This window comes from Choloepus didactylus, chromosome 5 (assembly GCF_015220235.1).
Source record: "Choloepus didactylus isolate mChoDid1 chromosome 5, mChoDid1.pri, whole genome shotgun sequence".
Classification (NCBI taxonomy): Eukaryota; Metazoa; Chordata; class Mammalia; order Pilosa; family Megalonychidae; genus Choloepus; species Choloepus didactylus.
In genome coordinates, this window is record NC_051311.1 from 150,040,284 (window position 1) to 150,066,446 (window position 26,163).

At 38.2% G+C, this 26,163-nt stretch overlaps 1 protein-coding gene and 1 pseudogene across 7 annotated transcripts in view; one reads left to right on the top strand and one right to left on the bottom strand.

Annotated features, from left to right (window-relative positions):
- SUGCT (succinyl-CoA:glutarate-CoA transferase) overlaps positions 1–26,163 on the top strand; it is a 769,056-nt gene that overhangs the window by 17,686 nt on the left and 725,207 nt on the right. For 5 of the 7 annotated variants that reach the window (XM_037837131.1, XM_037837129.1, XM_037837134.1 and 2 more), the window contains 4 exons: positions 6,960–7,011; positions 7,661–7,734; positions 22,357–22,442; positions 22,960–23,010. In XM_037837131.1, the coding sequence (XP_037693059.1) occupies positions 7,686–7,734; positions 22,357–22,442; positions 22,960–23,010 (186 nt within the window). In that variant the 5' untranslated portion in view covers positions 6,960–7,011; positions 7,661–7,685. Of the gene's footprint in view, positions 1–4,165; positions 5,015–6,959; positions 7,012–7,660; positions 7,735–22,356; positions 22,443–22,959; positions 23,011–26,163 lie in introns of those variants that run through there. The other 2 variants (XM_037837130.1, XM_037837127.1) reach the window with 2 other exon arrangements.
- On the bottom strand, positions 16,057–16,772 carry LOC119534792 (annotated as a pseudogene).

Genomic DNA, 26,163 nt, shown 5'->3' on the forward strand with positions numbered 1-26,163 from the left:
GTCATCTTTGTTCATTGTACTTACATTATTGTGCTCCCATCACCCAATATTGTGCTCCAAACCTCTCTCTCCTGTCTTTTCCTATCTGTCTGTAATGCTCCCTTTAATAGTTCTTGTAGAGCAGGTGTCTTGTTCGGAAACTTTCTCAGTGTTTGCTTATCTCAGAATATTTTAAACTCTCCCTTGTTTTTGAAGGACAGTTTTGCTGGGTATAGAATTCTTGGTTCACAGTTTTTCTCTTTCAGAATCTTAACTATGTCATACTGCTGCCTTCTCACCTCCATGGTTTCTGCAGAAAAATTCGCACATAGTCTTATTGAGCTTCCCTTGTATGTGATGGATTGCTTTTCTCTTGCTGCTTTCAGCATTCTATCTTTGTCTTTGACATTTGATAAACTTATTTATGAAGTGTCTTGGTATAGGTCTATTCATACCTATTCTATTTGGGGGTACGCTGCACTTCTTGGATCTGTAATTTTATGTCTTTCATAAGAGATGGGAAATTTTCATTGATTATTTCCTCCATTATTGCTTCTGCCCCTTTTTCCTTCTCTTCTCCTTCTGGGATACCCATAACATGTATATTCATGTGCTTAATGTTGTCATTCAATTCCCTGAGGTGCTGCCCATATTTTCCCATTCTTTTCCCTATCTTTGCTTTTGTGTGGAGAACTTCAGATTTCCTGGTTCATGAATCCTGTCTTCTGCCTCTTCAAATCTCCTGTTGTATGTCTCCAGTGTTTTTTTTTTTCCTCCATCTCTTGTATTGTGCCTTTCATTCCCATAAGTTCTGCTAATTGTTTTTTCAGACTTTTGAGTTCTTCCTTATGTTTTCCCAATGTGTTCTTTATATCCTTCATCTCTTTTGCCATATCTTCCCTCAACTTGTTGATTTGATTTTTGAATTGATTTAGGAGATTTGTTTGAATAATAATTAGTTGTTTCAATTTCTGTATCTCAGTTGAAGTGTAAGTTTGTTCCTTTGACTGGGCCATATCTTCATTTTTCCTATGTGATTTGTAATTTTTTGTTGTCTAGGCATCTGGTTTCCTTGATTATCCCAATCAGGTTTTCCCAGACCAGATGTGCCCAGTTCTCAGGAGGAGGCTGGGTATCCGTGAGGGTGATACCCAACAGATTGTCAGGCTTTCCTGTGAGGCCTCTAGACTGTTTTCCTATCCTTCCCAGCAGGTTGTGCTTGTCAGCCCACAGCTCCCCACTGGTGTAAAGAGGTGTGGTCCCTTTAATTTTCAGCGGACCCTGTCTTTGCCAGGGGCCAAGGGCATCAGAAGCCATGCTTGAGTTGTGTCTGTTTTTTTTTTTTTTTGTTTGTCTGTTTTTTGTTTTGTTTTGTTTTTTCTTTCCCCTCCAAGGTCCTGGGGTCTGAATTCTCTGAGGATGGGCAGCCACTTGAGCTGGGCCCTGTCTCCCTTTTCTTAGGGAAGATACACCTTTTAGGGAGTTATCTTCTACACTTAAATTCCTCCTTTGTCTCTTTGACTCTGTTAACTCTACCCTTTCTTGGGTCAGTGCTGACAATTGAAAATGCCTGAGGCTTTTTAGAGCCAGTCCCCAGGCCCCCAGCTTTGCTGGTCAACTAGCATTGGCACCCGGCTCTCTGTTCCCCTTCTCCTGGTACACAGCCACTGTCCAGTATTCTGAGCTCAACCATCTCCAAAAGTCTCTGTTTTTATTTATTTATGTATTTTTTTCCCATCAGTCCTGCCTCCTCTCTGCCAGTAGGAACCCTAGGTTCCTTTTCTGCTTGCTCTGGGTTTATCTGTGTTGGTAGCTTGTGTTTAATAGTCCAAATTTGTTAATTAAAGCTGCAATTGGAGCTTGGTTGAGTCACTTTCCCTTGCTCCAGGTAACCTGCTTCTTTTTTCCACAGGGAAGTGTTTTAGGTCAGGCTGCCATGCTGGTGGGGAAGTGCCAACTCCGCAGTTTGGGGGGCTTTACTTACAGTTCTATGCTGTGATCTCAGCCATTCCACTCATTCCAGGCTGGTGTAGGATGTGTGTACAGTCATGGATGTCCCTCAGCAGTTGTTCCGGGCTATTTACTAGTTCTTCCTGGCTCTTTACTAGTTGTTCTAGAGGACTAACTAAATTCCACACCTCTCTATGCTGCCATCTTGCCCTATCTCTCTCATTGTGGTTTTGATTTGCATTTTGCTAATAGCTAATGATGTTGATCATCTTTTCATATGCTTATTGGCCATTTGTATATCTTCTTGGGAGAAATGTCTATTCAAATCCTTTGCCTGTTTTTAAATTGGGTTATTTGTCTTTTTTGTAGTTGAGTTGTAGTAGTTCTTTATATATTCTGAGTATTAAACTCTTATTGGATATATGGTTTCCAAATGTTTTCTCCATTCTGTAGGTTATCATTTCACTTTCTTGAAAATGTTCTTTGATGCTGAAAAGTTTTTAATTTTGATGAAGTCCATTTAATCTATTTCTCTTTTGTTGCTTATTCTTTTGGTGTAAAGTCTAAGACTCCATTGCCTAATACAGGATCTAAAATATATTTCCCTGTGTAATCTTCTAATAGTGTTATAGTTTTAGCTTGTAAAGTTAGGTCATTGCTCCATTTTGAGTTATTTTTTGTATATGGTATGGGGTGGGGGTTCACTTTCATTCGTTTGCATTTAGGTAGGATATCCAGTTTTATGGCACCATTTATTGAAGAGACTATTCTTTCCCCATTGAATAGATTTGGCACCCTTGTCAAATATCAATCAGCCATTAAGGTGTGGATTTATTTCTAACCTCTCAATTCTATTCTGTTGGTCTACATATCTGTCCTTCTGGCAGTACCACACTGTTTTGATTATTCTGTTTGGTAATAGGTTTTTAAATTGGGAAGTTATGAGTCCTCCAACTTTGTTCTCTTTGAATACATTTTTGGATATTCAGGGTCCTTTGCCCTCCATATGAATTTGGTGATTTAGCTTTTCTATTTATGCAAAGAAGGCCATTGGTATTTTGATTGGGGTTGCATTGAATCTGTAAATAGCATTGTGTAGTACTGACATCTTAGAGATATTGTCTTCCAATTCATGAACACATATCTTTCCATTTATTTAGGTCTTCTTTAATTTCTTTCAGTAATGATTTGTAGTTTTCCATGTACAAGTCCTTCACATCCTAGGTTAAATTTATTCCTGGATATTTTATTCTTTTAGTTGCTATCATAAGGGCTTATGTTCTTAATCATTGTAATAATTGTACATCAGTTTTCCTTAGAGCCATGGAATCCTTGAGGAGGAGGGGATGTGATGTCTTTTAAGACTGTTTTTCATAGAATGTTTAGAACATAGTAGGAAAAAAGGTTGTTTAATGAATAGTTACTCATGTCCGACCTCCCACAGCTATTCTATTCCCTCTTTCCAACACCAGTTCATATGTAGAACTAAGATTTTTCTTTGATTTTCCCTAGAACACTTACACAGGGTATTTGTATTTTGCCAAGTTTTACCAAATCAATTTCGTGGTTCTTGAGAATGTTAACCCATCAGCACCACATAGAACTTAAAATACAATATTAACTCTTCATGTTTTAAAAAGGTCTTTAGCCCAAGTTACCAGGGGCTGGAATGGGGGTGGGGAATGGGGAGTTTGTGCTTAATTGGTACAGAATATCTGTTTAGGGCAATGGAAAAGCTTTAGTAATAGATAGAAGTGATGGTAGCACAACATTGTGAATGTAATTAACACCACTGAATGAATGATCTTTTTGTATGTGGTTAAATAGGAAATGTTAGGTTGTTTATATATTACTAGAATAAAAATTTAAAAAAAACCATACAGTCTGTTTACAACACAAACAGTGAACTCTAATATAAATTCTGGAATACAGTTAATAGTAAAATTATAATAATATTCTTTCATCAGTTGTAACAAAGATACCACACTAATGCACATGGTTAATAATAGGGAAAACTGTGTGTGTCAGGGGGGTATATGGCAATGCTGTATTTTATGCATGATTTTTCTGTAAGCTTCCAACTTCTCTAATTAAAAAAAATATTAAAAAAAAAAGTCTTTAGCCATCTTGCTAGTGGAAATTTTTTTTCTGGTAACTTTTCTCCTTTGTTGCTCTTTCTTTGTATAATTTTCCTTTGCATTCTAGCTGCTAAGCTTACGGTACCCCCAAATTTCCATTGATTTCTTTGGCAGAGCAATTTCACTGCATCTTTGTTTAGCTGTATTTTTCCCACCCTATTCTAGCTACATCTAGGTGAGAGAGAAATTAGCTACCTGATTTTGGATTCTTGTCTCTTTTAAATGATCACTGTCCCTCCCTCAGTCTCTCAGAGTGATCCCTCAGCTAATTCTTAGTGAGTGCCTACATGGGCCAGCCACTGTGCTAGGTGCAGGGATGCAAGACGGACGGGGCCTGCCCTCACTAAGTTTGCTTCTAGTGGGAAAGACAGGTAATAAGCAAACAAATAAATAAGCAGGTAATGTGAGGTGATGATAAATGTTATAAGGAAACATAACTCAGAGATAGAGATTCACAAGGGTGCTGTTTTAGGCAAGGTCTCTTTGAGAGTGTGATATTGGAGCAGAAATTTGAATGACGTGAACAAGATTATGCAAATTAATGGAGAAAGAAAGTTTCAGCCAGAGGGTATAGCAAATGCCCTGTCACATATTGGGTTCTCCAGAAAGCAAATCTTGAGAGGGAGTTAGAAGGAGAGTGATATCTGTGAAAGGCAAGGGAGGGAACACAATTGTGTGTGTGTGTGTGTGGGGGATGGCTGTCAGGCTGCATGCTGACTTGACAAAGTCTCTGTTACCCAGTGGGTGTTCCAGAGCCAATACCCCAACAAGGGCTGCTACAACTGACCGTCACTGGCAGAGGAAATGACCGGGCCTTTCTACTCCTACTTTGCTCACTTCTATGACCAAGAGCTGCCCTGAGAATTGCATCATCTCAGCAGAAAAGCTGAGGGGGACCCTGATGAAGCTAATAACAGCAGGTTGTCAACTAACCACACTTCTCAAAGGTAGATAGCACCCAAAGAGGCATCCGAGTGGTACATCTCTGTCTTGCCACAGGCCTGCAGAAAGGTACTCTTTGTGTTCAAGGAACTGCAGGAAGGCCGATGTAGCTGCAGAAGAGTGAGAGAGATGGGGAGTGATGGAGAACGAGATTGGAGAGGGAGGCAAGGCCAGAATAGGCAGGGTCTTGTGGGCAGCGGTAGGATGTTGGATGCCATCCCAAGTGTGTCAGGAAGCCTTTAGAGGATTTTGAGCAAGGGAATGACATTATTTGTTTTACATTTTACAAAGATCACTCTGGCTGTCTTAGTTTGCCAGGTTTTCCATGACAAATACCACACAAGAGGTTGGCTGAAACCACAAACATTTATTGTCTCAGAGTTTTGAGGGCTAGAAGTCCAAAATCAAGGTGTCAGCAAGGCCATGTTTTCTCCAACGTTGGTAGCATTCTGGTGATGTCACCTGGTGATCTCTCTCTCCCCTTATATCTGCTCTTCTGGTTTCTGCTGACTTTTGTCTGCCTTTTTCTTTTGGCTTTCTCTGGCTGACTGCATCCAAATTTCCTCTCTTTATAAGGCCTCTAGTCGTTAAGATTCTCCTGATTCAATTTGGCTACACGTTAGCTAATCTTAACATCTTCAAAAGGTCCTATTTACAAATGGGTCCACATCCACAGGAATGCGGATTAAGATTTGAACGTGTCTTTTGTAGAGGATGTGATCATGAAATCAGTTGCAGGCCTTAAAGCAGAATCTAAGGATTTCAGCAGTCAGAAAAATCCCTGTTTCTACTCAGCCAGCCCAGTTCTGCTGGGGAATTTGTCACCTTCATTGGTGTTTCCAACTTGGGAGTTTAACTTCACCTTCAAGTTTCCAACTTGTGGCCTGCCCTACAGAATTCGGATTGCCAATTCCCATGGTTGCATGAGCCAATTCCTATATTAAATCTCTCCATATTCATATATATTTATCCTGTTGGTTCTGTTTCTTTGGAGAAGGCTGACTGCTCATCAGGTTACCTTCTGATTTAATTTGTATGCTTCCAAATGTATGCTTCCAATAACATAATGCACCAGTCACATGGACGTCACATATTCCTATTGCTGTGACTGCAATTTCTTATTGTCAAATAACAAATTGGCTTATTTCATGGAGAGAATGAGCACCGTATAGACTTCCAGTCTTTCTTACCAGAACTGTGTAGTCTGTGGACCCCATACCTAAGAATCATTATGTCCCTTGTGGTTGGTCTCAGGGCTGTGTGCATGTGAAAGTAAGTGAATTCTGTAATTCTCATTTTAATCCACTGGCGATGTACCTACATCGAGAATTTTTTTAAAATGTATCAAACTGGTAGTTCATTATTTTTCCCCATATGGGCATGAATATCAGTTTATCTAGTGATCATGATCTAAATTTTGTAAGCCAAATGGTTAAATTTGACTTTGTAATTTAATTTTGATGGTAAATATATTTAGGGAATTACTGATATAATTTTTGATCCATCTACTTATTTTTATAGCTGATGCATGAAAAGCCAAAAGGGCATTCACATGTGATTATAAATTGCTTAACAAATTTGTTTTGACCATTTTTCCTCCCATCCTGAAAGTAGAACAAATATGTGGAGGATTTTGTTACTTTCAGCCTCCCACATCTCAGGATGTCTTTGTTTATTTCACTTTTTATTTTTCATTAGACAAAATATCTTTAACTGTGGGCTTATTAATTGGGAATAATCTGGTATTAAGATCTTTAATTTATACAAGCCGATTTTTATTGGATCAGGCCAAATCTAATGTGTTACATATAATGCAGAAACCATTGTAAAGGAAAAAAATATTATATTTGGTAGTAATAGAGATTACTTAGAACAGAATATGAGAAATTCCAGCCCCCCATCCCAGAAAAATTAAGTGTTACTCTTTAAATATTTTCTGTGTTTTACCAGATACTGACAACACAAAACCACTGGAGGGTGTAAAAATTCTGGATCTAACAAGGTTTGTATTGGTTTATCTACGTCTTGGTGATTGATTTATTCCCTTCTCTCAAAAGCATTTATTTATTTTTTGGATTATAAGAAGATGCTTACATGCTTATTGAATCTTTGGAAAGGACAAAAAATGAAAAAAAATTCCTGTAATCCAATCTAAGATAATTGGTGTAATATTTATGCATTTCTTACCAATCTTCACATTAAAAAAACAAAAATTGAAAGCACATTGAAATTATAGTTTTACCCACATTTTAAACATAATGTTATATTTTGAATATTTTCCTGTGTCATTCAAAATTCAACAAAAACATAAGATATTTTATTTTATAGATGCAATTTAATTACTTAATCATCCCCCAATATTTCACTGTTATAAATTTGGCTTTAGTGAACTTCTTTGTATGTAAATCTTTGCCTAGTTTTTGATTATTTCCTCGGGATAGAGTCTTAGAAGTAGACTTATTGGATCAAAGGGAATATGCTTTTCTAAAGTTCTTGACATATGGCCAAATTACTTTTTAAAACAGTTTTAACAATTTTAATTCTTATTAGCATTATATGAGTTGGTCTGTGTTGATGGACTTTTACGAAAAAAATTAATATTAATTTTTTCAAGTTGGTAATTAACTTATTTATCACTGTTTATATTGTAGAGTATTGGCAGGACCTTTTGCTACTATGAATTTAGGAGATCTTGGGGCAGAAGTTATAAAAGTGGAAAGACCAGGTAAAGCTGTTGCTCCCTTTAAAAAAATAGAAACAAACTAATAAATATGTTAAATAATTCTGTAAATATTCATGTTTAGTGTACTTGTATATGGAGGAGGAGAGAACTGAAATAAAATAATTCTTTTCTCTATTCCTTATTTTCCTCTGAATCTATGCTAATGCTCTCTTTTCACTCTTTAGAGGTACCAAGGCCTAAAGTTTCAAGCCAAGCCCTTCATATGCACCTGAAAGCCTCTGGTAGAAGCTTAGATGTGACATATAATAATAATGACAATAGCAAAACCTGTAAATAGAGCCGGGCACAATTCCAAGTACTTTGGCTATATTAATTTATTTAATCTTTACAGCAACCCCATGGTCTGATGTTATTATTATTCCCAGTTTTTAAATGAGAAAACAGAGGCACAGAGAGGTAAAGAAATTTGTCCAGGGTCACAGAGCTAATAAGGAAGATGTAGGCACTTGGCTCTGATCCTGGCTCTTCACCCCATACGAGCCTTACCCAGGGACTGAGGTTCGAGTGGGCCTGTCCACACTCCATCACTGTGGGGTGCAGGGAGCACAGGGAAGTAGACATGGAGACAATAAAGGCAAGACAGAAGACAGGGCAAAAGGAGGGGAGGAAAAGGAATCAATGTTCTTCAGAAAAGAACCCAAGTACCTCACCCTAAGTCATTCTATTTCTAATAAAAAATACATGTCCCCATTTTATCATTTTAAAGATTCTGAGGGAAAAACACCTAAGCTTGGAAGAATTCTTTCCCATTCTTTCTTCCTCCTTTGTCACTCTGTGTATATGATTCTCACTTTTATTTGGTAACTTCTTAGCATTTTCGTGTTCACTTCAAGCTTCTATTGAAAAAATTGCTCAGAAAAGTGTCATTATTGATTGTGTGCCCTTTTTCTCCAACAAGCCCTTAAAGGACAGAGTCCTTGTTCTCTATGCCCTCTACATCATCCTATAAACAGCTCGTTTTAGCAGGTTTCATAAAGTACTATTATTTATGCTTCAAGGTGTGATTCTTATGGGGCTGGAACAGAATTCCCAAATCAGTGAGAATGATCTAGGCCTAGATAGTGTGTTTGTATCTATAAGACTCACAAAAGACTAATTTATACTTTTTTTTAAAAATGCAATTTTATTGAGATATATTCACCTAATATAGTCCTCCAAAGTATACAATCAGTTGTTCATAGATCATCATATAGTTGTGCAGTCACCACAATCAATTTTTGAACATTTTTATTACTCCAAGAAATAAAATAAAAATTAGAACAAAAAAGAACATCCAAAACATCCCATTCCCCTCCTCCCCCCATTGTTCATTTACTTAGTTACTTTTTTTAACACTGATTCATTGTTTTTTTAAACTTTACCAAAAAATTAAATAACAATAAAAACACAATAAAAAACATTTCAAACAAAACCAAAACAAAGGAATAAGAAAAAACAAATAACCTAAAATAACTACATTGCTTCCCATGTTCCTACCCTACCCCAAGAAAATAAACAAACTATAACCAAACAAAGGAATAAGAAAAACAATTAACCTAAAATAGCTACATTGCTGCCAACTTGTTCCTACCATACCCCCCCAAAATTAACAAACCATGAGACTAATTTATACTTACATCAATTAATTAATTTACCATAAATGGTAATTCCTATAAACAACAATACTCAATCTGGAAGATTCAATTTAAGATCTTCTTAAGTGGCCAAAGAAGTTAGAAGAAGATTCTCTGGTCAGCCTGGGGAAATAATATTATATATTATTATATTATATTTTATTATATTACACCTATCTGACACTGTATTTATTGGGCTCCAACTGTTGGAAGAGCCTCATGAATTATGCTCTCCCGAGATCATGCTTCATTTATCTAGTCAATGCATTTCCAAGCAAAGGTGTTCATGTCCTTTTGGTCATTGCTGGATATATAACTGAATGTCTTTTTTGCCGCAGTTTCCATAAAACTTATAATTTCTGTATTGCTTTCCAATTTGAATACCACAGCACTTCCTAATTTCAGCTTTTGGTTTTCTTGGGTCTTCTATTCCTAGTCTGAGCATGCAGTCTAATTTCCTTTACTATTCTAGTTTGCCACTGGGCTAAGATGTGTATTTATGTCAATTTTTAAAATCATTATTCTCTGTTGACTGAAACCTATTTCTCTTTTGTGCTTTTTAGTTTTCACTGTAAGGGAGACCTTTCTTTGTCTAGGCCTTTATTTTGTCCATTACGTTTCAATGTTCTTATTTCATATTTAATTATTTTGGGTTTTCAAGATAATTATTCAATATAGATATGGGGAAATGTGCATTAAAAGTGACATGGCAGTATTTTCAAATTTCAGTAGAGGAATGATTCCCTTTCTTGTTTTCTTCTCCACTTCTTCAATTAAGTAAAATTTGGGTATAGTTTTCTGATTTAGAACTTAGACTATTCTTATTTATGTAATCAAAGAGCATATCAAATTTAAGTGCACCTCTGTTTCCTTCTTTTTTGAATTAGTCAGTCAGTGGGTATCAACTAGTAGGGCCAGGCAGGTAACCTAAATGAGTGAAATGGCCTGGCTGGGGGAGCAAATGATGCCTGTGATATTCCAGGATTGTCCCCACTGAGGGCCAGGATCTGAGGACAGGGATGTTTGTCTTTTGTCCACTGCTGAGTTTCCCTTGCATAGGACAATGTCTGTGACATAGTTGGTGCTCAATAAATAGTTGTTGAACAAATGAATTTGTTGTGTGGTCAGATATCTAAGAAAGGCAGTCTGAATTTTTATTTGGGATCTCCAGATTTTGAAATCATGGCAGGTAGAAAAACTTTCAAAACCGTGTGGACCAATTAAAACATGATTCTCCAGCTTCCAGTTTGTGACCTTTGACCTTATGCTTCCTGTCACTGTGCCATGGGCGCTGATCTTTCTGCCTCTCTATAAAATCCTGTATTTCCCCGGAGCAGGAGGGGCAGGAGGGCTTTGGAGGCTTCCAGTTTATACTTCTGACATTATCTCCACCTGAGCAAGAATGTGAACATTGAAAGCAGACCGTCTAATTCAGCCTTATATTGGCATTGTTTCATTTTTTAATTTTAATATATCAGACTGTCTCCTGACTCTGAGAGTTCCTGTCTGATCCTGAAGATCCAGATTCACACACACACACACACATTTTCCATGAAGCCTCTGACTGGTTTGCTGGGAGGTTGCCTTTGCTGCTCCTGTAGTTTGTTTTTTACTCCCTGAAATGTTGATCTTGCCATTCCACTGGGTACTTTCTGATTATTGCTTTGTGTTAAGACTCATCGCCATCTCCAGTCAGTCCTAATGCTTCTTTTCTCCTCTGTCAGGTGTTTTCTCTTTCATGGCTATTTATGTATTTGTATGTATGTATGCATTTATATATGTAAATGAATCTATTCTTCAGCTGCTCTTCTTTTTCAAAAGTCTATGTCCATTTCCCTTAATCAGTTTTAGTGAGTAAAGTCTAGTGGGCTAGTAGATTGATTATATTATGTCATTCAACCTTTAACCCACTTTCACAAGTTCTCTCTGGGAGGCTAGTAATAAATTCTTTAACTGCAATTACCTATATGGTGATCTGTTTCTGATATCAATATTTTATGAGAACTTATATTGTAAAATTTTTAAGTGATACTGTTTTGTGCCATTTAATTGTTGCTTCATTTCTGAGTGTTACCAAAGTTGTTTGCCAGTTGCTTTATTATTATTTATTTTATTTTTTGATTAGAGATGTTGTGGATTTCCAGAACAATCATGCATAAAATGCAGGATTCCTATACACCACCCTACCACTGACACTTACATTGGTGTGCAAAATTTATTCAATTGATGATAGCACTTTTTTGTAATTCTACTATTTTTTTAACAGTTAGTTACATTTGTTACAATTGATGAAAGTTTATTAAAGCAGTACTATCAACTATTGTCCATAGTTTACATAGGGGTATTGTTTCCCCATATTCCCAACCTATTATTTATTTTTTTCCCATGCATGTCTTTATTTTATTACTCACCTACCCATACACTGGGTAGGTGTCAGTCCCAAGGTTATTACAATCACACAGTCACAAGATAAAAGCTATATAGTTATACAATTATTATCAAAGATCAAGGTTACTGGATTACAGTTCAACATATTCAGGTTTTTCCTCTGGCTACTCTAATACACTAGAAACTAAAAAGAAATATCTACGTAACAAGTCAGTAGTCAAAATCATTTGTTAAATCCTAACAAATTACGCTGAAAAGGGGTATTGACATTATGGGGTAGAGGAATGAAACTAGTTGATGTTCTTGGAGAGACTGGTACCTCTGGATTTCAGGGCTTATCTGGCATAGAAACAATCTGGAGGCTTTAAGTTTCTGAAAAAATAAACTTGATAAGTAGAACTTTTATAGAGTCTTAGATAGAGCCTAGGATATTCTTTAGGGTTTTCAGGAATACTGTTGGTAGGGGCATGGCATACTGTGGCAATTTGCAATATTTGGCTGAAGCTTGCATAAGAATAACCTCAAGAATGACCTCTAGACTCTATATGAAATCTCTTAGCCACTGAAACTTTATTTTGTTTCATTTATTTTCCCCTTTTTGGTCAAGAGGGCATTGTCAGTCCCATGATGCCATGATGCCAGGGCCAGGCTCATCCCTGGAAATCATGTCCTACAAGGTGAGGAGGGTAGTGCATTTATTTGCAGAGTTTGGCTGAGAGAGAGGGAGGTCACATCTGAGCAACAAAAGAGGTTCTCTGGGGGTGACTCTTATGCATAATTATAAGTAGGCTTAGCTTGGCCATTACAGAAATAAGGTTCATAAGGAAAAGCCTCAAGTTCAAGGGCTTGGCTTATTAAATTGGGAGTCCCTAATGCTTGAGAGAATATCAGGAGTTCCCAGGTGGGGAGGTTTAATACTTCCACATTTTTTCTCCAGTCCCTCAAGGGACTTTGCAAATACTTTTTTTATTTTCTGCCTCAAATATCTGGAATGTATCCAGGTATTACATTAACCTGTACCGAATAACAAGATCTTATTCCCTATTCTAGGTTCCATGTAATTAAGCTGTTTAAATAAACTGACCAGACAAGTTAAATTAGATAGTATGCTACAGAGAATTTAAATTTCAGACAAAATAAACATCTCTTCCTTTGGTCTCACACAGATGTTGAAGTTTTAACATACTGACATCATAGACCACACAGTATCTGTCCTTTTGTTTCTGACTTATTTCACTCAACATAATGTCCTCAGAGTTCATTCACATTGGATGCCTCAGAACTTCATTACTTTCTATAGCCGTACAGTCTCTTCCCATTTTCCAGAAAAGTCTATCATTTACCACACTTTTTTCTTTTGCCTACCTTCCTTAGTCATGCCTCACTACTACCAATCTAATCACCAAGGTCAGTCTGCTTTGCTTCTTGTAAAAAGAGCAAATCTCTTCCATTCTGCTGCTTCTGCCTAAATTAATGCCTCATCATGTACAACCTGAATGGACAATACAAATACTCCCCTAATTAGTTTCTCTGCTTTTGTTCTCTCTCTTTCCAAGCCATCCTCCAGATATTTCCAGTTACTTTCCTATTATTCAGATTATATCATATTATTTCCCTCCTTAAGCATTTTTGATGGCCCTCATGTGCCTTCAGAATAAAGTTCAAACTCCTTACAATGGAAGTGAAAACCCACCTTCCTCTCCAACACAATTTCTTACTGCCTTCGAACAAGATCCCTCTGCCTCCATGCACAGACCCAGTGCTCCCCCACACTGTATTTCTTGCTGTTTCACTGCTCTGTGCTGTTTCCCTCTTTGGCCTGTAGCACAATACTTTCTTTACCTGAAATATGCCATCTTTTCCTTTCCCTTTTCTTTGCCTGGCTTACTCAGTTCTTTTTTTTTTTTAAGGCCCTGCTAAACTGTCATTCTCTCCATTCTGTCCATGCACCCTTATATGACTGTCTTACCCACATCTTAAATATGGAGTTAATGAGTCTTCCACAGGCTTAATTGTGCATTTTATCTTTTCATTTTTATAGATTTTATTAGTATTTCTTTCTTCTCCATAGAACTTAAGCTTTTTAAGGGCAGGGACTAAGGCTTGCTTTTTTTTTCTGAATTGAGCACCCTCCATGCAACAGACACTCAGTAAAGTGCTTATTGAATGAATCTTTGGGGAATCAAACACAATGCATCCTTTTGTGCAACAGTCCACATACTTGATAAATTCACCACTGTTCAAAAACTGATGCTAATAATTAGCACCATTACAGTACACCATAATATATTAAAGAACTTATATACAGCATTTGTGTGTAAATATGAAAACATCTTCCGTAAACATAATGTAAAAAATGTAACTGAAGTTAAATATCAGGTCCTGGATGAATCATTCTGTTTTTTTCTTCTGGAAAATCTTAATAAGGAATTAAGACATCAAGTTGCAAATTGGTTGAAAACATGTTATTTTTATGTTAATAATATGTTTAAGTTAATAATATGTTACGTTATAGGCCCTTTTTTTTAAAAAAATGGGAAGGTATATAGAAAAAACACAACGCAAACTAAGGTCTATAGTTAACAGTAACACTGTAATATTCTTTCATTAATTGTAACAAAGGCAGTATACCAAAGCTAAATGTCAATAAAAGGGAGATATAAGGGAGGGGTAAGGAAATAGTCTCATATAGATTGTGGTGGTGAATGCAAAACTATGTGATTATACCAGGAGCCACTGAGTGTACACTTAGGATGGATTGTATGCTATGTGAATAAAACTATTTAAAAAAAAATAGCCAGTTGCTTTTTGTTCAAAGAAAACTTTTTCTGTAACTCTGTAGCATTGTCTTTGAATCAAACCTGAATATATTTCAGAATCCTTTGAAATAGACTCCCCAGGGTAAAATACTTATGTTTTTATTGTTTTATACTTTTACTTTGATATAAGATCTAAGTGACTAAAATTTTATTCTAAATATATATATATATATATTTAAAGAGGATATTAAATTGTTTATTGATTACACATGACAATGGATGATACAAAAGCTTTATTTCCCATCTATAACTTCATCTGGTACCTCTTTTCAATTTAGATGTATTGCGAAGGATGTGCCAATAATCATTTTTATAACCAAATGAAATTCTGTAAGTTTGCTTGGGTGACTCTTTATACTACAATACAGTAACTGTCAGTTCTACACCAAGGCTTCTGAAGACAAAAGGCTTCTCTGCTTACAAACAGTCTTCTAAGATTGTAAATGAATTTTGAATGGAACCTGGTATCACCCTGAAGGAAATCTAAACACTGTTGGGGCAGTTTATCAAGACGGCTTCAGAATAGACTAACTTCACACAGCACATTTTAAAAAAAGACACATTTATTCAGCGTCATATCGTACCATTACATTTGGCAATCAGCAGCATAGGTGCAAAAAAAAAAAAAATCTACATTAAAACCCTTTGTTGGAGTGCTTTCTACCTTCCACAGAACAGAAACTAAAATAACCTATTACACAATAGTCACAAATGCAGTCCTCCTGTTTTTTTGCCCATACACATGAGTATTGTCTAAAACATGTCTTCTTTGTAGCAGCTAGGCCCTGCCACCATTGTGCTTGGCTGAGTTCACAAATCTGTTGTAACCTGTAGCTTCCCTGTCACTTCTCTGGCTCTTCTCTCCTGCTAAACTTTGTTTCCTGGCAGTAATTAAAATCTTCTGCCACTGCTGTAGCTACTGCTGCTGCTGGAACTGCCATAGCCACCTTGGTTTCATGGTTTGGCAAAGTATTGGCCTCCACCACCGTAAGGGCCAGAACTTCTGCCTCCAAAGTTTCTTGTCTTCATGGGTCCAAAAGTTGAAGATTGTTGTAATTGCCAAAATCATTGTAGCTTCCGCCACCTCCAAAATTGCTTCCATCATTGCCAAATCCATTATAGCCATCCCCACTGCCACTATATCCACTGCCACCCCGGCTGCCACCGAAGCCACCACGACAACTGAAGTTTCCACCATGACCAAAGTTATTCCCACCAAAACCACCTCCACGACCACCACCCAAGTGTCCAGAACCACTTCGATCTCTTTGGCTGGATGAAGCACTGGCCATCTCTTGCTTAGACAGGGCTTTTCTTACTTCACAGTTGTGGCCATTCACGGTATGGTATTTCTGAATGACGAGCTTTTCCACAAAGTCATGGTCGTCAAAGGTTACAAAAGCAAAGCCTCTCCGTCTTAGCATTGCCTGGGTCAAGCATGATTTCAATCACTTCCATTTTCCGATACTGCTCAAAATAGTCTCTTAGGGCCACTGCACCTGCAGCAGCTGTGCCCGCTGGTGGACCTCACTTCTGCGGCGCAGGCTGCCGGTGCGCCACATGAGGCAGAGGCGGGGATAGCGTAGCGCCACCACGGGGTTCTCGCCGAAGACGGGTGTCTCGCTGTGTTTCTTGGGCTTGGCCAGCTCGGCCATGACGGCGCCAGCCACAAAGGCGTCGAGCACACAGCCCGCGATGCACTGCAGCACCACGGCGGCCACGGCGGCCAGGCACGCCTCGGTGATGCGGCGCAGGCTGTAGGCGATGGACATCTGCGTCTTCAGCGTGAAGAGGGAGGCGGCCATGAAGCTGGCCACCTGCGAGAAGCAGGGCGTGGGTGGCGGCAGCGCGGCCAGGTCCCCGTGCAGCGAGGTGGTGAGCCAGAAGGCCAGGCCGAAGAGCAGCTAGGAGGCCAGGAAGGAGCAGGAGAAGAGCAGGCACATCTAGCACCAGTGCATGTCCACCCACGTGGTGAACAGGTCGCTTAGGTAGCATGTGCCCTGGCTGCCCAGTTTCATGAAGCGCATGTTGCAGTGCGGGTCCTTCTTGACAAAGCGCCTGTGGCACCGACCCGACGGCGACTGCGCAGGCGCCCACCCACTGCAGCACAGTCCTGGCCCGGCCTCCTCCTCATCGCCTGTCCGGCTGTCCCCCGACTCCAGGTGCCACTCAGGCGGCCCAGGGCCTTGGTCAGGCCCATTGGGTAGAGAGCCCCTTCACCAGGCTTAGTGGGGGGTGGCCACTTGGCGGGGGAACCTGCGGGGAACGGGAGGGGGTGGGGAGGTAAAGAATCAGGCAGGATCGTCAGGGATGCCAGGAATGGGGGAGCCCGGGCATGCTCTCTGGGTCCTCCTGGCTTCACTTGGTAAACGTGGGGAACAGTGCCCACCTTGCATGTCATTAGAGTGGAAGTACTTGGATAGTGACAACAAAAATAGACTGTATCCTAGCCCTGTAGCCAGCACCTCAACAATAATTCTACTATAGCAGAATTTACACAGTGACATGCACTGTTCTGAGCTCTTTACATGAGTATACTTATTTGAGCCTCAGCAACCTGTGAGACAATCATTATTTATCCACATTTACAGATAAGGAGTCCAAAGCACAGAAGGTTAAGTAGCTGGCCCAAGGGTCACCGGTGAAGTAAGCTGGGATTTGAATTCAGAGGTCTAGTGCCAGCCTCTGTACACAAAACTGCTCAGCCATGAAGCTGCTGCCGTGACCTGAGCGTCACAGCACGGAGAAATGAGGCTGGGCTCTGGGATCAGCTACCCTTCAGAAACAGGCTGGGAAAGCAAAACAGAAAGGGAGAATAGATAGATTGGACTTCACCAACATTTGATACTTTTATGCTATCCAGAAAGTGAAAAGACAGCCCATGGATGGAAGAAAATAGTTACATACCATCTATCTGATAAGGGACTTGTTATCTAAAATAATAAAGACCAATGGCCAATTTAAAAATGGGCAAAGGATCTGATTAGACATTTCTCTAAAGAAGATATACAAATGGCCAGTAAGTACCTGAAAAGATGCTCAGCATCATTAGCCACCAGGGATATGCCAATCAAAACCATCATGAGATACCACTCCCCCTCCCCCCCCAGGGAAGGCCATAACCATAAGGGTAACAAGTATAGGTGAGGATGTGGAAAATGGCACCCTCAAACCATGGTGGTGGAATGTTAAATGGTGCAGCTGCTTTGGAAGAGTCTGGCATTTCCTCAAAAAATTAAATGGAGAGTTACCATATGATCCAGCAGTCCCACTCCTACGTATACCCAAAGAAAACAAAAAATGTGCATACTGGAACTTGTACCTGAATGATCAGAGTGGTGTTATTTATAACAGCTGAAAGGTGGAAACGACCTGAATGTCCATTGTGATATATCCATCCAGTAGAATACTATTTGGCAATAAAAAGAGATGCAATACTGAAGTATGCTACAACACGGATGTACCTTGACAACGTTATTCTAAATGATAGAAGCCGGTCACAAGTACCTGTGTTGTATTATTCCATTTATTCACAATTTCAAGAATAGGCAAATCGATCAATTCAGAAAGTAAATGAGTGATTGCTTAGGTCTGGAGCAATGATTTATTTTTTTATTTTTTATTTTTTTTTTTGGAGGGGTTTGATAGCTAAAGGGTATGGGGTTTCTTATTGGTGTTCTGAAGTTTTTTGTGGTGCTGGTTGCACAAATGTTACTAAAAACCATTGAAATATATAAAAAAAAATCTCTTAGGTGATGCTTTTCAGTGTCTTTTTTTAGTGCCACCAACAAAGATCTTTTTCACAGTTAAGTAGGCACCTGGTCTTTGAAAGTCTTCTCTTGAGACAGCCCTCTTTTGTTCCACAACTCTTCCACCCACTTTCTGTGGCCTTGCATTCACGGCTGCATCCACCTCCTCCACAGTCGAGTATGTGACAAACCTCTGGAGTGTTTGGTGTTTGGATCTCTCATTACCACACAGTCCGTAAGTGTTCCCCATTGCTCATGACTTTCCTCGGTTGTTTCAAAGCTTAACCCTCCGATGAAAAGCTTCCACAGCTGTTTAAGCTTGTTAGTAGACTGACTTAGACATGAAGGCAATGGGAGGAAAGAATTCAGTGATGCCTCCTCAGCTTCATCCACGGGCAGAAAGGAGTAAGCTAACAAATCTATCTCTAGAATATATTTTAAATGTGGACATTTGCTATTCAGAAAGTCGTTTTGTCTTTTCTCATTTGTTGTTGCTACAGAAATTTTTCATAGATTTTTTAAAATCACTGTTCTCTACCTAGCCCCATATGCCACTTCATCATGACTCCTTATCGTTAGTCTGATTTAAATTATAACTAGCAAAAATCTTTTGCAGACTCAGCATTTTCTCTATACATTCGATGCCAGAGCTGAACAACTTGCTTGCCAAACACTGAATATTTTTTCCCCTATTTGCCTTTTATTAAACCTAAAGACTGCCAGTGGGATATTTTCTTCTGGATTTTGGTTTTCAAGGATGGAGCTGAGTGAAAGAGAAGTGGAAAGGTTTAGTGAAAACCATGAACGGATGAAAAGCTGGGGCAGTCTAACAAGCTTGTATGGCCCCGTGTAGGCTACTGATTCTAATGGGTTGAGCTGATTTTGTTCAGGTACCTATGAATGGTATCTGATGAGTGAGGCTGTTGGTTTGAAATGTTTCATCATGTTTCAAAGATTAAAGATTGGCGGGGCAAGATGGCGGCATAGAGAGGAGTGGAAGCTAAGTAGTCCCTCTGGAACAATTACAAAGAAACAGAAACAAGTAGTAAATAATCCAGAATAACTGCAGGGGGACAAACGAGACCATCCACTCATCATACACCAACCTGAATTGGGAGGAATGCTCGAGAACACAGCATAAAATCTGTAAGTAAAACCTGAGGATCCAAGTCATGGGACCCCCTCCCCATAGCCTGAGCTGCAAAGCCTCGTGGTGCCAGAGAGAAGCTCTCTCCCAGCAAGCGAATATAGCTCAGCTGAGCTCCAACTGGGGTTTTAAGCAGCAAGTATGAACTGCTCACTACAGGTACGCATCCCCAAAAAACAGACAGAGGCTTTGATAACGACTGACCTTGGAGAGCCGCAGGGTTGCCTTGGACTGGGTCTGAAGGGGACTATGTGTTTCTTTTTCGGCTCAGTGGAGAAAGCCCCAGTCATATTCAGTTTCCAGGGCTGTGACTCGGGGAAGGGTGGAGACAGCACAAACAGAGAGCGAGACCATTGAAATGCTAATGACCTCCACCTGGGGGGTCTGTCTTCTCTAGGAGGAAAGGGGTGGGGCCCTTTCTATTCAGAACCAGACCCCAGAGCCTGGGGGAACACGGCCATACCTCCTCACACCAGTCAAGAATTATAGGCTAACAGGCATCACCTGCTGGGCAGAAAAGCACAGTGACCTGAGGCATCAAAGGCTGGAGCAATTTTCTAAGACACAGCCGCAGGGAAACCAGATACTGAATATTTCTTCCCTCTGGGACCTGAGCCTGTTCTGGTTTTGGAAAACCTGATTTGGATAACCAAGGAAACCATGCCTAGACAACAGAAAATTACAACCTACGCGAAGAAAAACAAAGTTATGGCCCAGTCAAAGGAACAAACGTACACTTCAACTGAGATACAGGAATTTAAACAACTAATGCTAAATCAAATCAAAAAGTCTAGAGAAGATATTGCAAAAGAGATAGAGGCTGTAAAGGAAACACTGGGCATATATATGGCAGAAATCAAAAGTTCAAAAAAACAACTAGTAGAATCTATGGAAATGAAAGGCACAACACAAGAGATGAAAGACACAATGGAAACATACAACAGCAGATGTCAAGAGGCAGAAGAAAACACTCAGGAACTGGAGAACAAAACACCTGAAAGCCTACACGCAAAGGAGCAGATGGAGAAAAGAATGAAAAAATACGAGCAACGTCTCCGGGAACTCAAGGGTGAAACAAAGGAAGCTTAATAAGACCGTGTGTGGATCTCTCAGCAGAAACCATGGAGGCAAGAAGGAAGTGGTGTGATTTATTTAAGATGCTGAAAGAGAAAAACCGCCAACCAAGAATCCTATATCCAGCAAAGCTGTCCTTCAAATATGAGGGAGAACTCAAAATATTTTCTGACAAACAGACAATGAGAGACTTTGTGAACAAGACACCTGCCCTACAGGAAATACTAAAGGGAGCACTACAGGGTGATAGAAGACAGGAGTGTGTAGTTTGGAACACAATTTTGGGAGATGGTAGCACAACAATGTAAGTAGACTGAACAAAGGTAAATATGAATATGGTTGAGAGAGGAAGGTGGGGAGCATGTGAGACACCACAAGAAAGGAGGAAAGATAAAGAGTGGGACTGTGTAACTTGGTGAAATCTAGAGTATTCAACAATTGTGATAAAATGTACAAATATGTTCTTTTACGAGGGAGAACAAGCAAATGTCAGCCTTGCAAGGTGTTAAAAATAGGGAGGCATCGGGGAAGGGATGCAATCAGCATAAACTAGAGACTGTAACTAATAGAATCATTGTATTACGCTTCCTTTAATGTAACAAAGGTGATATACCAAGGTAAATGCAGATAAGAGGGGGGGATAGGGGAGGCAATGTTAGACACTTGACATTGGTGGTATTGTCTGATTCTTTATTCTACTTTGATTTAAGGTTATTTTTCCTTTTGCTGCTTCCTAGCTGTCATTTTTTTTTTTTCCTCTTTCTTTTGCCTCTCTACCTTCTTTGACTCTCCCTCCTGCCTTGTGGAAGAAATGTAGATGCCCTTATATAGATAGTGGTGAAGGTGGTGAACACATAAATGTATGACCATGCAGAGAACCATCGATTATTTACTTGGGATGGAATGTATGGTGAGTGAACAAAACCATATTAAAAAAAAATGGGTTGATAACAAAACCTCGAGGGCAATACACTGAGTGAAATAAGCCAGACACATAAGGACAATTATTGCAGGGTCTCACTGATAGGAATTAATTATAATATGTAAACTCATAGACATGAAATATAAGGTACCAAGATATAGGACGAGGCTTAAGAATGGGGAGTGGTTGCTTAGTATGAGCAGAATGTTCAATTAGGATGAACTTAAATGTTTGGAAATGAACAGGGGTGTTGGTAGCAAGATGTGAGAATAATTAACAGTGCCGAATGGTATGTGAATGAGGTGGAAAGGGGAAGCTCAGAGTCATATATGTCACCAGAAGGAAAGTTGGAGGTCAAAAGATGGGAATGTATGAAACTGAATCCTATGGTGGGCAATGTCCATGATCAACTGTACAAATACTAGAAATCACTTCATGAACCAGAACAAATGTATGACAATACAATTAGAAGTTAATAATAGAGGGGCATATAGGGAAGAACTATATACCTATTGCAAACTATATACTGCAGTTAGTAGTATTTCAACATTTTTTCATAAACAGTAACAAATGTGCTATATCAATACTACAAGTCAACAATTGAGGGGGGTTGGTTAGGGATAGGGGAGGATTCGAGTTTCCTTTTCTTTTTTTCTTTTTTCATGTTTCACTTTATTTCTTGTCTGGAGTAATGAAAAGTTTCTAAAAATTGAACAAAAATTAAGTGTGATAGATGCACAGCTATATGAGGGTACCCAGGGGCAAGTGATTGTACACTTTGGATCTTTGGATAATTGTATGTTATCTGAACAATCTCAATAAAAATGAAAAAAAAATAAAATAAAGATAAAAAAAAAGATTAAAGATTAATAGTTCATGCTATCCTTTGCAGGAGTTGGTGATGATACACGAACTTGGGGGCCACCTTTTGTGGGGACAGAAAGTACTTATTTTCTCAGTGTTAACCGAAATAAAAAAGTAAGACTATCATCTTGTTTTTCCTTTTTTTTTAAGTTCTCTTGTAACAAAACTTTTGATATAATCATGGTTTCTTTTTTTTTTTTTTGTAACTATAATAAATATTTCAAATAAAGTGAAGTTTTATCTAGTCACTGGTCATCAAATAGAAACAACAGAGCTTTTTACTTATCTTCCTTCTCTACTAAGTAGCTTAAAAGATCTCATGAGAATTTATAATGGAAATAAATATTTTATGAAAAAGAAATCATTTGATTCTTTACACTGGTTATTCTTTTGGAGAATGCTAATTGTCCAATACCCATTATCATCATTTGAGAAATACTTACTATAATCCTTGCCATCATCTAGCATATCCTAATTGCAAATAAAATAATTGTTAAGATGATTTAAATGTTTCTTCATGAAGCAAATAAAATTGCTTTGAGACTGATATGACTTTTTTTGTTGAATAGAAATGTCAGAATAAAGAAACCCTTTATGATAGTGTTTTAATATATTATTTTAAAATTTTTAGAGCATAGCTGTCAATATCAAGGATCCAAGGGGAGTGAAAATCATCAAAGAGGTACAGTATGCCTTATGGAAGTCATCTAACCACCTAGGTTGTAATTAGGCTTTTGAACTTCAGAGTAAAAGTGTTTTAAAGCTTTATTCATTGACCATCCATAATTTTTCTATAAATGCCATTTAAGAATTTACCCTGCCTTTTATATTAAGTATAATGTGCTTTGTAATTTCTTATATATTGTGTATGATGTGTCTCCATACAGTAAGAGTTAGTGTATTAATTATAGGATTAGCTGCTATTGACTGAGTGCCTACTACACTTCAGATCCTGGGCTTGGAGACTTTATTTACATTATCTCTAAACCTTGCAATTTGCCTTGTAAATGAAGTATTAGAATCCCCATTTTCACAGGAGGGAATTGGGTCTCCTAGGGTCTAAGTGATGCTCTAAAGATTGCAGAGCTAGTAAGGAGAAGAGCTGAGATTTGAACCCTGGGTCACATCACTGGAGAACCAAGCTATTTCTGATACTTATTAAGGATGGCCCATATGTCCAGTCCGGATCTCACCATCTTTCCTTGAGGGGCAGGATGGCGTAGTGTTTTAAGAGTGCATACCCTAGTGTTTCTCTGCCTGGATGCAAATCCTGCCTCCTCCACTTACTGGCTACGTGACCTCAAGCATGTTACTTAACTTCTTTGTGTATCAGTTTTCTCATCAGTAAAATGGGGATTATAATAGTAGCTACCTCCTGAAATTGTTGTAGTAGACTATAGTCCACAGTTTGCAATAGGTACATTTTTTCCTATATTCACCACTATTATTAACTCCTCATAATAGTGTCATACATTTACTCTAGTTCATGAAAGGACTTGTTAATATTTGTAGTGTTAATAATCAACATCATCCACCACAAAGTTTGCTGTGTTTTACATTCCCTTATTTTAACCTCTAGCTTTCCTTCTGGTGAAATACATGACTCTAAACAACCTCTTTCAACCATATTCACCTACAATTCAGCACTATTACTTGTAATCCCAATTACGAGCTACCATCATTTCTGTCCATTTCCAAACATTTAAGTTCAATGTTGTTATAAATTCTGTACGTATTAGGCAACTGCTCCCCATGCTCTAGCTTCAGACTGTCTCTTGGTAACCTATATGCTAAGTTTAATGACTATGAGTTTACATATTCTAATTAGTTCATATTAGTGAAATCATACAGTATTTGTCCTTTTGTGTCTAACTTATTTCACTCAGCGTTATTTCCTCAAGGCTCATCCCATGTTGTCACGTGCTTCAGGACTTCATTCCTTCTTACTGCTGAGTAATATTCCATTGTATATATACATACTGCATTTTGTTTATCCATTCATTGGTTGATGGACACTTCGGTTGTTTCCATCTTTTTCTTTGTACAGGTTCTTTACATCCTTGGTTAAGTGTATTCCTAGATACTTGATTAAAGAAAACTACTTTAGCTAATAAGTGAATTCAGCTAAGTGGTGGGATACAAGATCAACACACAAAAATCAGTAGTGTTTCTGTACACTAATAATGAGCTATCCGATGAAGTAATTAAGAAAAAACCTTACTGATTTTTGTGTGTTGATGTTGTATCCCACCACTTAGCTGAAATCATTTATTAGCTCTTGTAGTTTGTTGTAGATTTTTCAGGACTTTCCATATATAGGATCATGTCATCTATAAATAGTGGAAGTTTAACTTCTTCCTTCCAATTTGGATGCTTTTTATTTCTTTTTTCTTGCCTAACTGCTGTAGTTAGAACTTCTAGCACAATGTTGAATAGCAGTGGGATAGTGGGCCATGTCTTGTTCCAGATCTTAGACGGAAAGCTTCAGTCTTTCACCATTGAGTATCATGTTAGCTGTGGGTTTTTCATGTATGCCCTTTGTCATGTTGAGGAAGTTTCCTTTTATTCCTATTTTTCAAAATGTTTTTTCAAGAAAGGATGCTGGGTTTTGTCAAATGCCTTTCCTGCTTCAATCGAGATGATCGTGTGATATTTTCCTCTTTATTCTGTTAATGTAGTACATTACATTAATTGATTTTCTTGGGTTGAACCACCCTTGCATACCTGGGATAAAGCCCATTTGATCATGGTATATAATTCTTTTAATGTGCTGTTGGATTCAATTTGCAAGTATTTTGTTGAGGATTTTTGCATCTATATTCATTAGAGAAATTGGTCTGTAATTTTCTTTTCTTGTTATATCTTTATCTGGCTTTGATGTTAGGGTGATTCTGCCTTCATAGAATGAATTATGTATTGTTCTCTTCAATTTTTTGAAAGATTTTGAGCAAGATCAGTATTAATTCTTCTTTGAATGGTAGAATTCACTGGCAAAGCCATCTTGTCTTGGACTTCTCTTTGTTGGGAGGTTTTTGATGACTAATTCCATCTCTTGTGATTGGTCTGTTGAGGTCTCGTATTGCTTCTAGTCAGTGTAGGTTCTTCATGTGTTTCTAGGAATTTGTCTGTTTCATCTAAGTTGTCTGATTTGTTGGCATACAGTTGTTCATAGTATTTTCTTATGATCCTTTTTATATTTGTGGGGTCAGAAGTAATATCCCTCCTCTCATTTTTAAATTTTATTTATTTGCTTCTTTTCTTTTTTTGTTTTTGTCAGCCTAGCTAAGTTTGTCAATTTTTTTGATCTTCTCAAAGAAGATTTTGTTGATTCTATTGTTTTTTTATTCTCAATTTCATTTATTTCTGCTCTGATCTTTGTTATTTTTTTCCTTCAGCTTGCTTTGGCATTAGTTTGCTGTTCCTTTTCTAGTTCCTCCAGGTGTGCAGTTAGGTCTTCAATTTTAGCTCTTTCTTCTTTTTAAATGTAGGTGTTTAGGGCTATGTATTTCCCTCCCAGCACTGCCTTTGCTGCATCCCATAAGTTTTGACATATTGTATTCTCGATTTCATTCATCTCGAGATATTTACTGAATTCTCTTGCAATTTTTTCTTTGATTGACTGATTGTTTGAGTGTGTTGTTTAATTTCTATACATTTATGAATTTTCCAATTTTCCACCTGTTGTTGATTTCCAGCTTCATTCCCATATGATCAGAGAAAATGCTTTGTATAATTTCAATCATTTTATATTTATTGAGACATGTTTTGTGACCCAAGATGTGGTCTATCCTGGAGAAAAATCTAAGAGCACTTGAGAAGAATGTATATCCTGCTA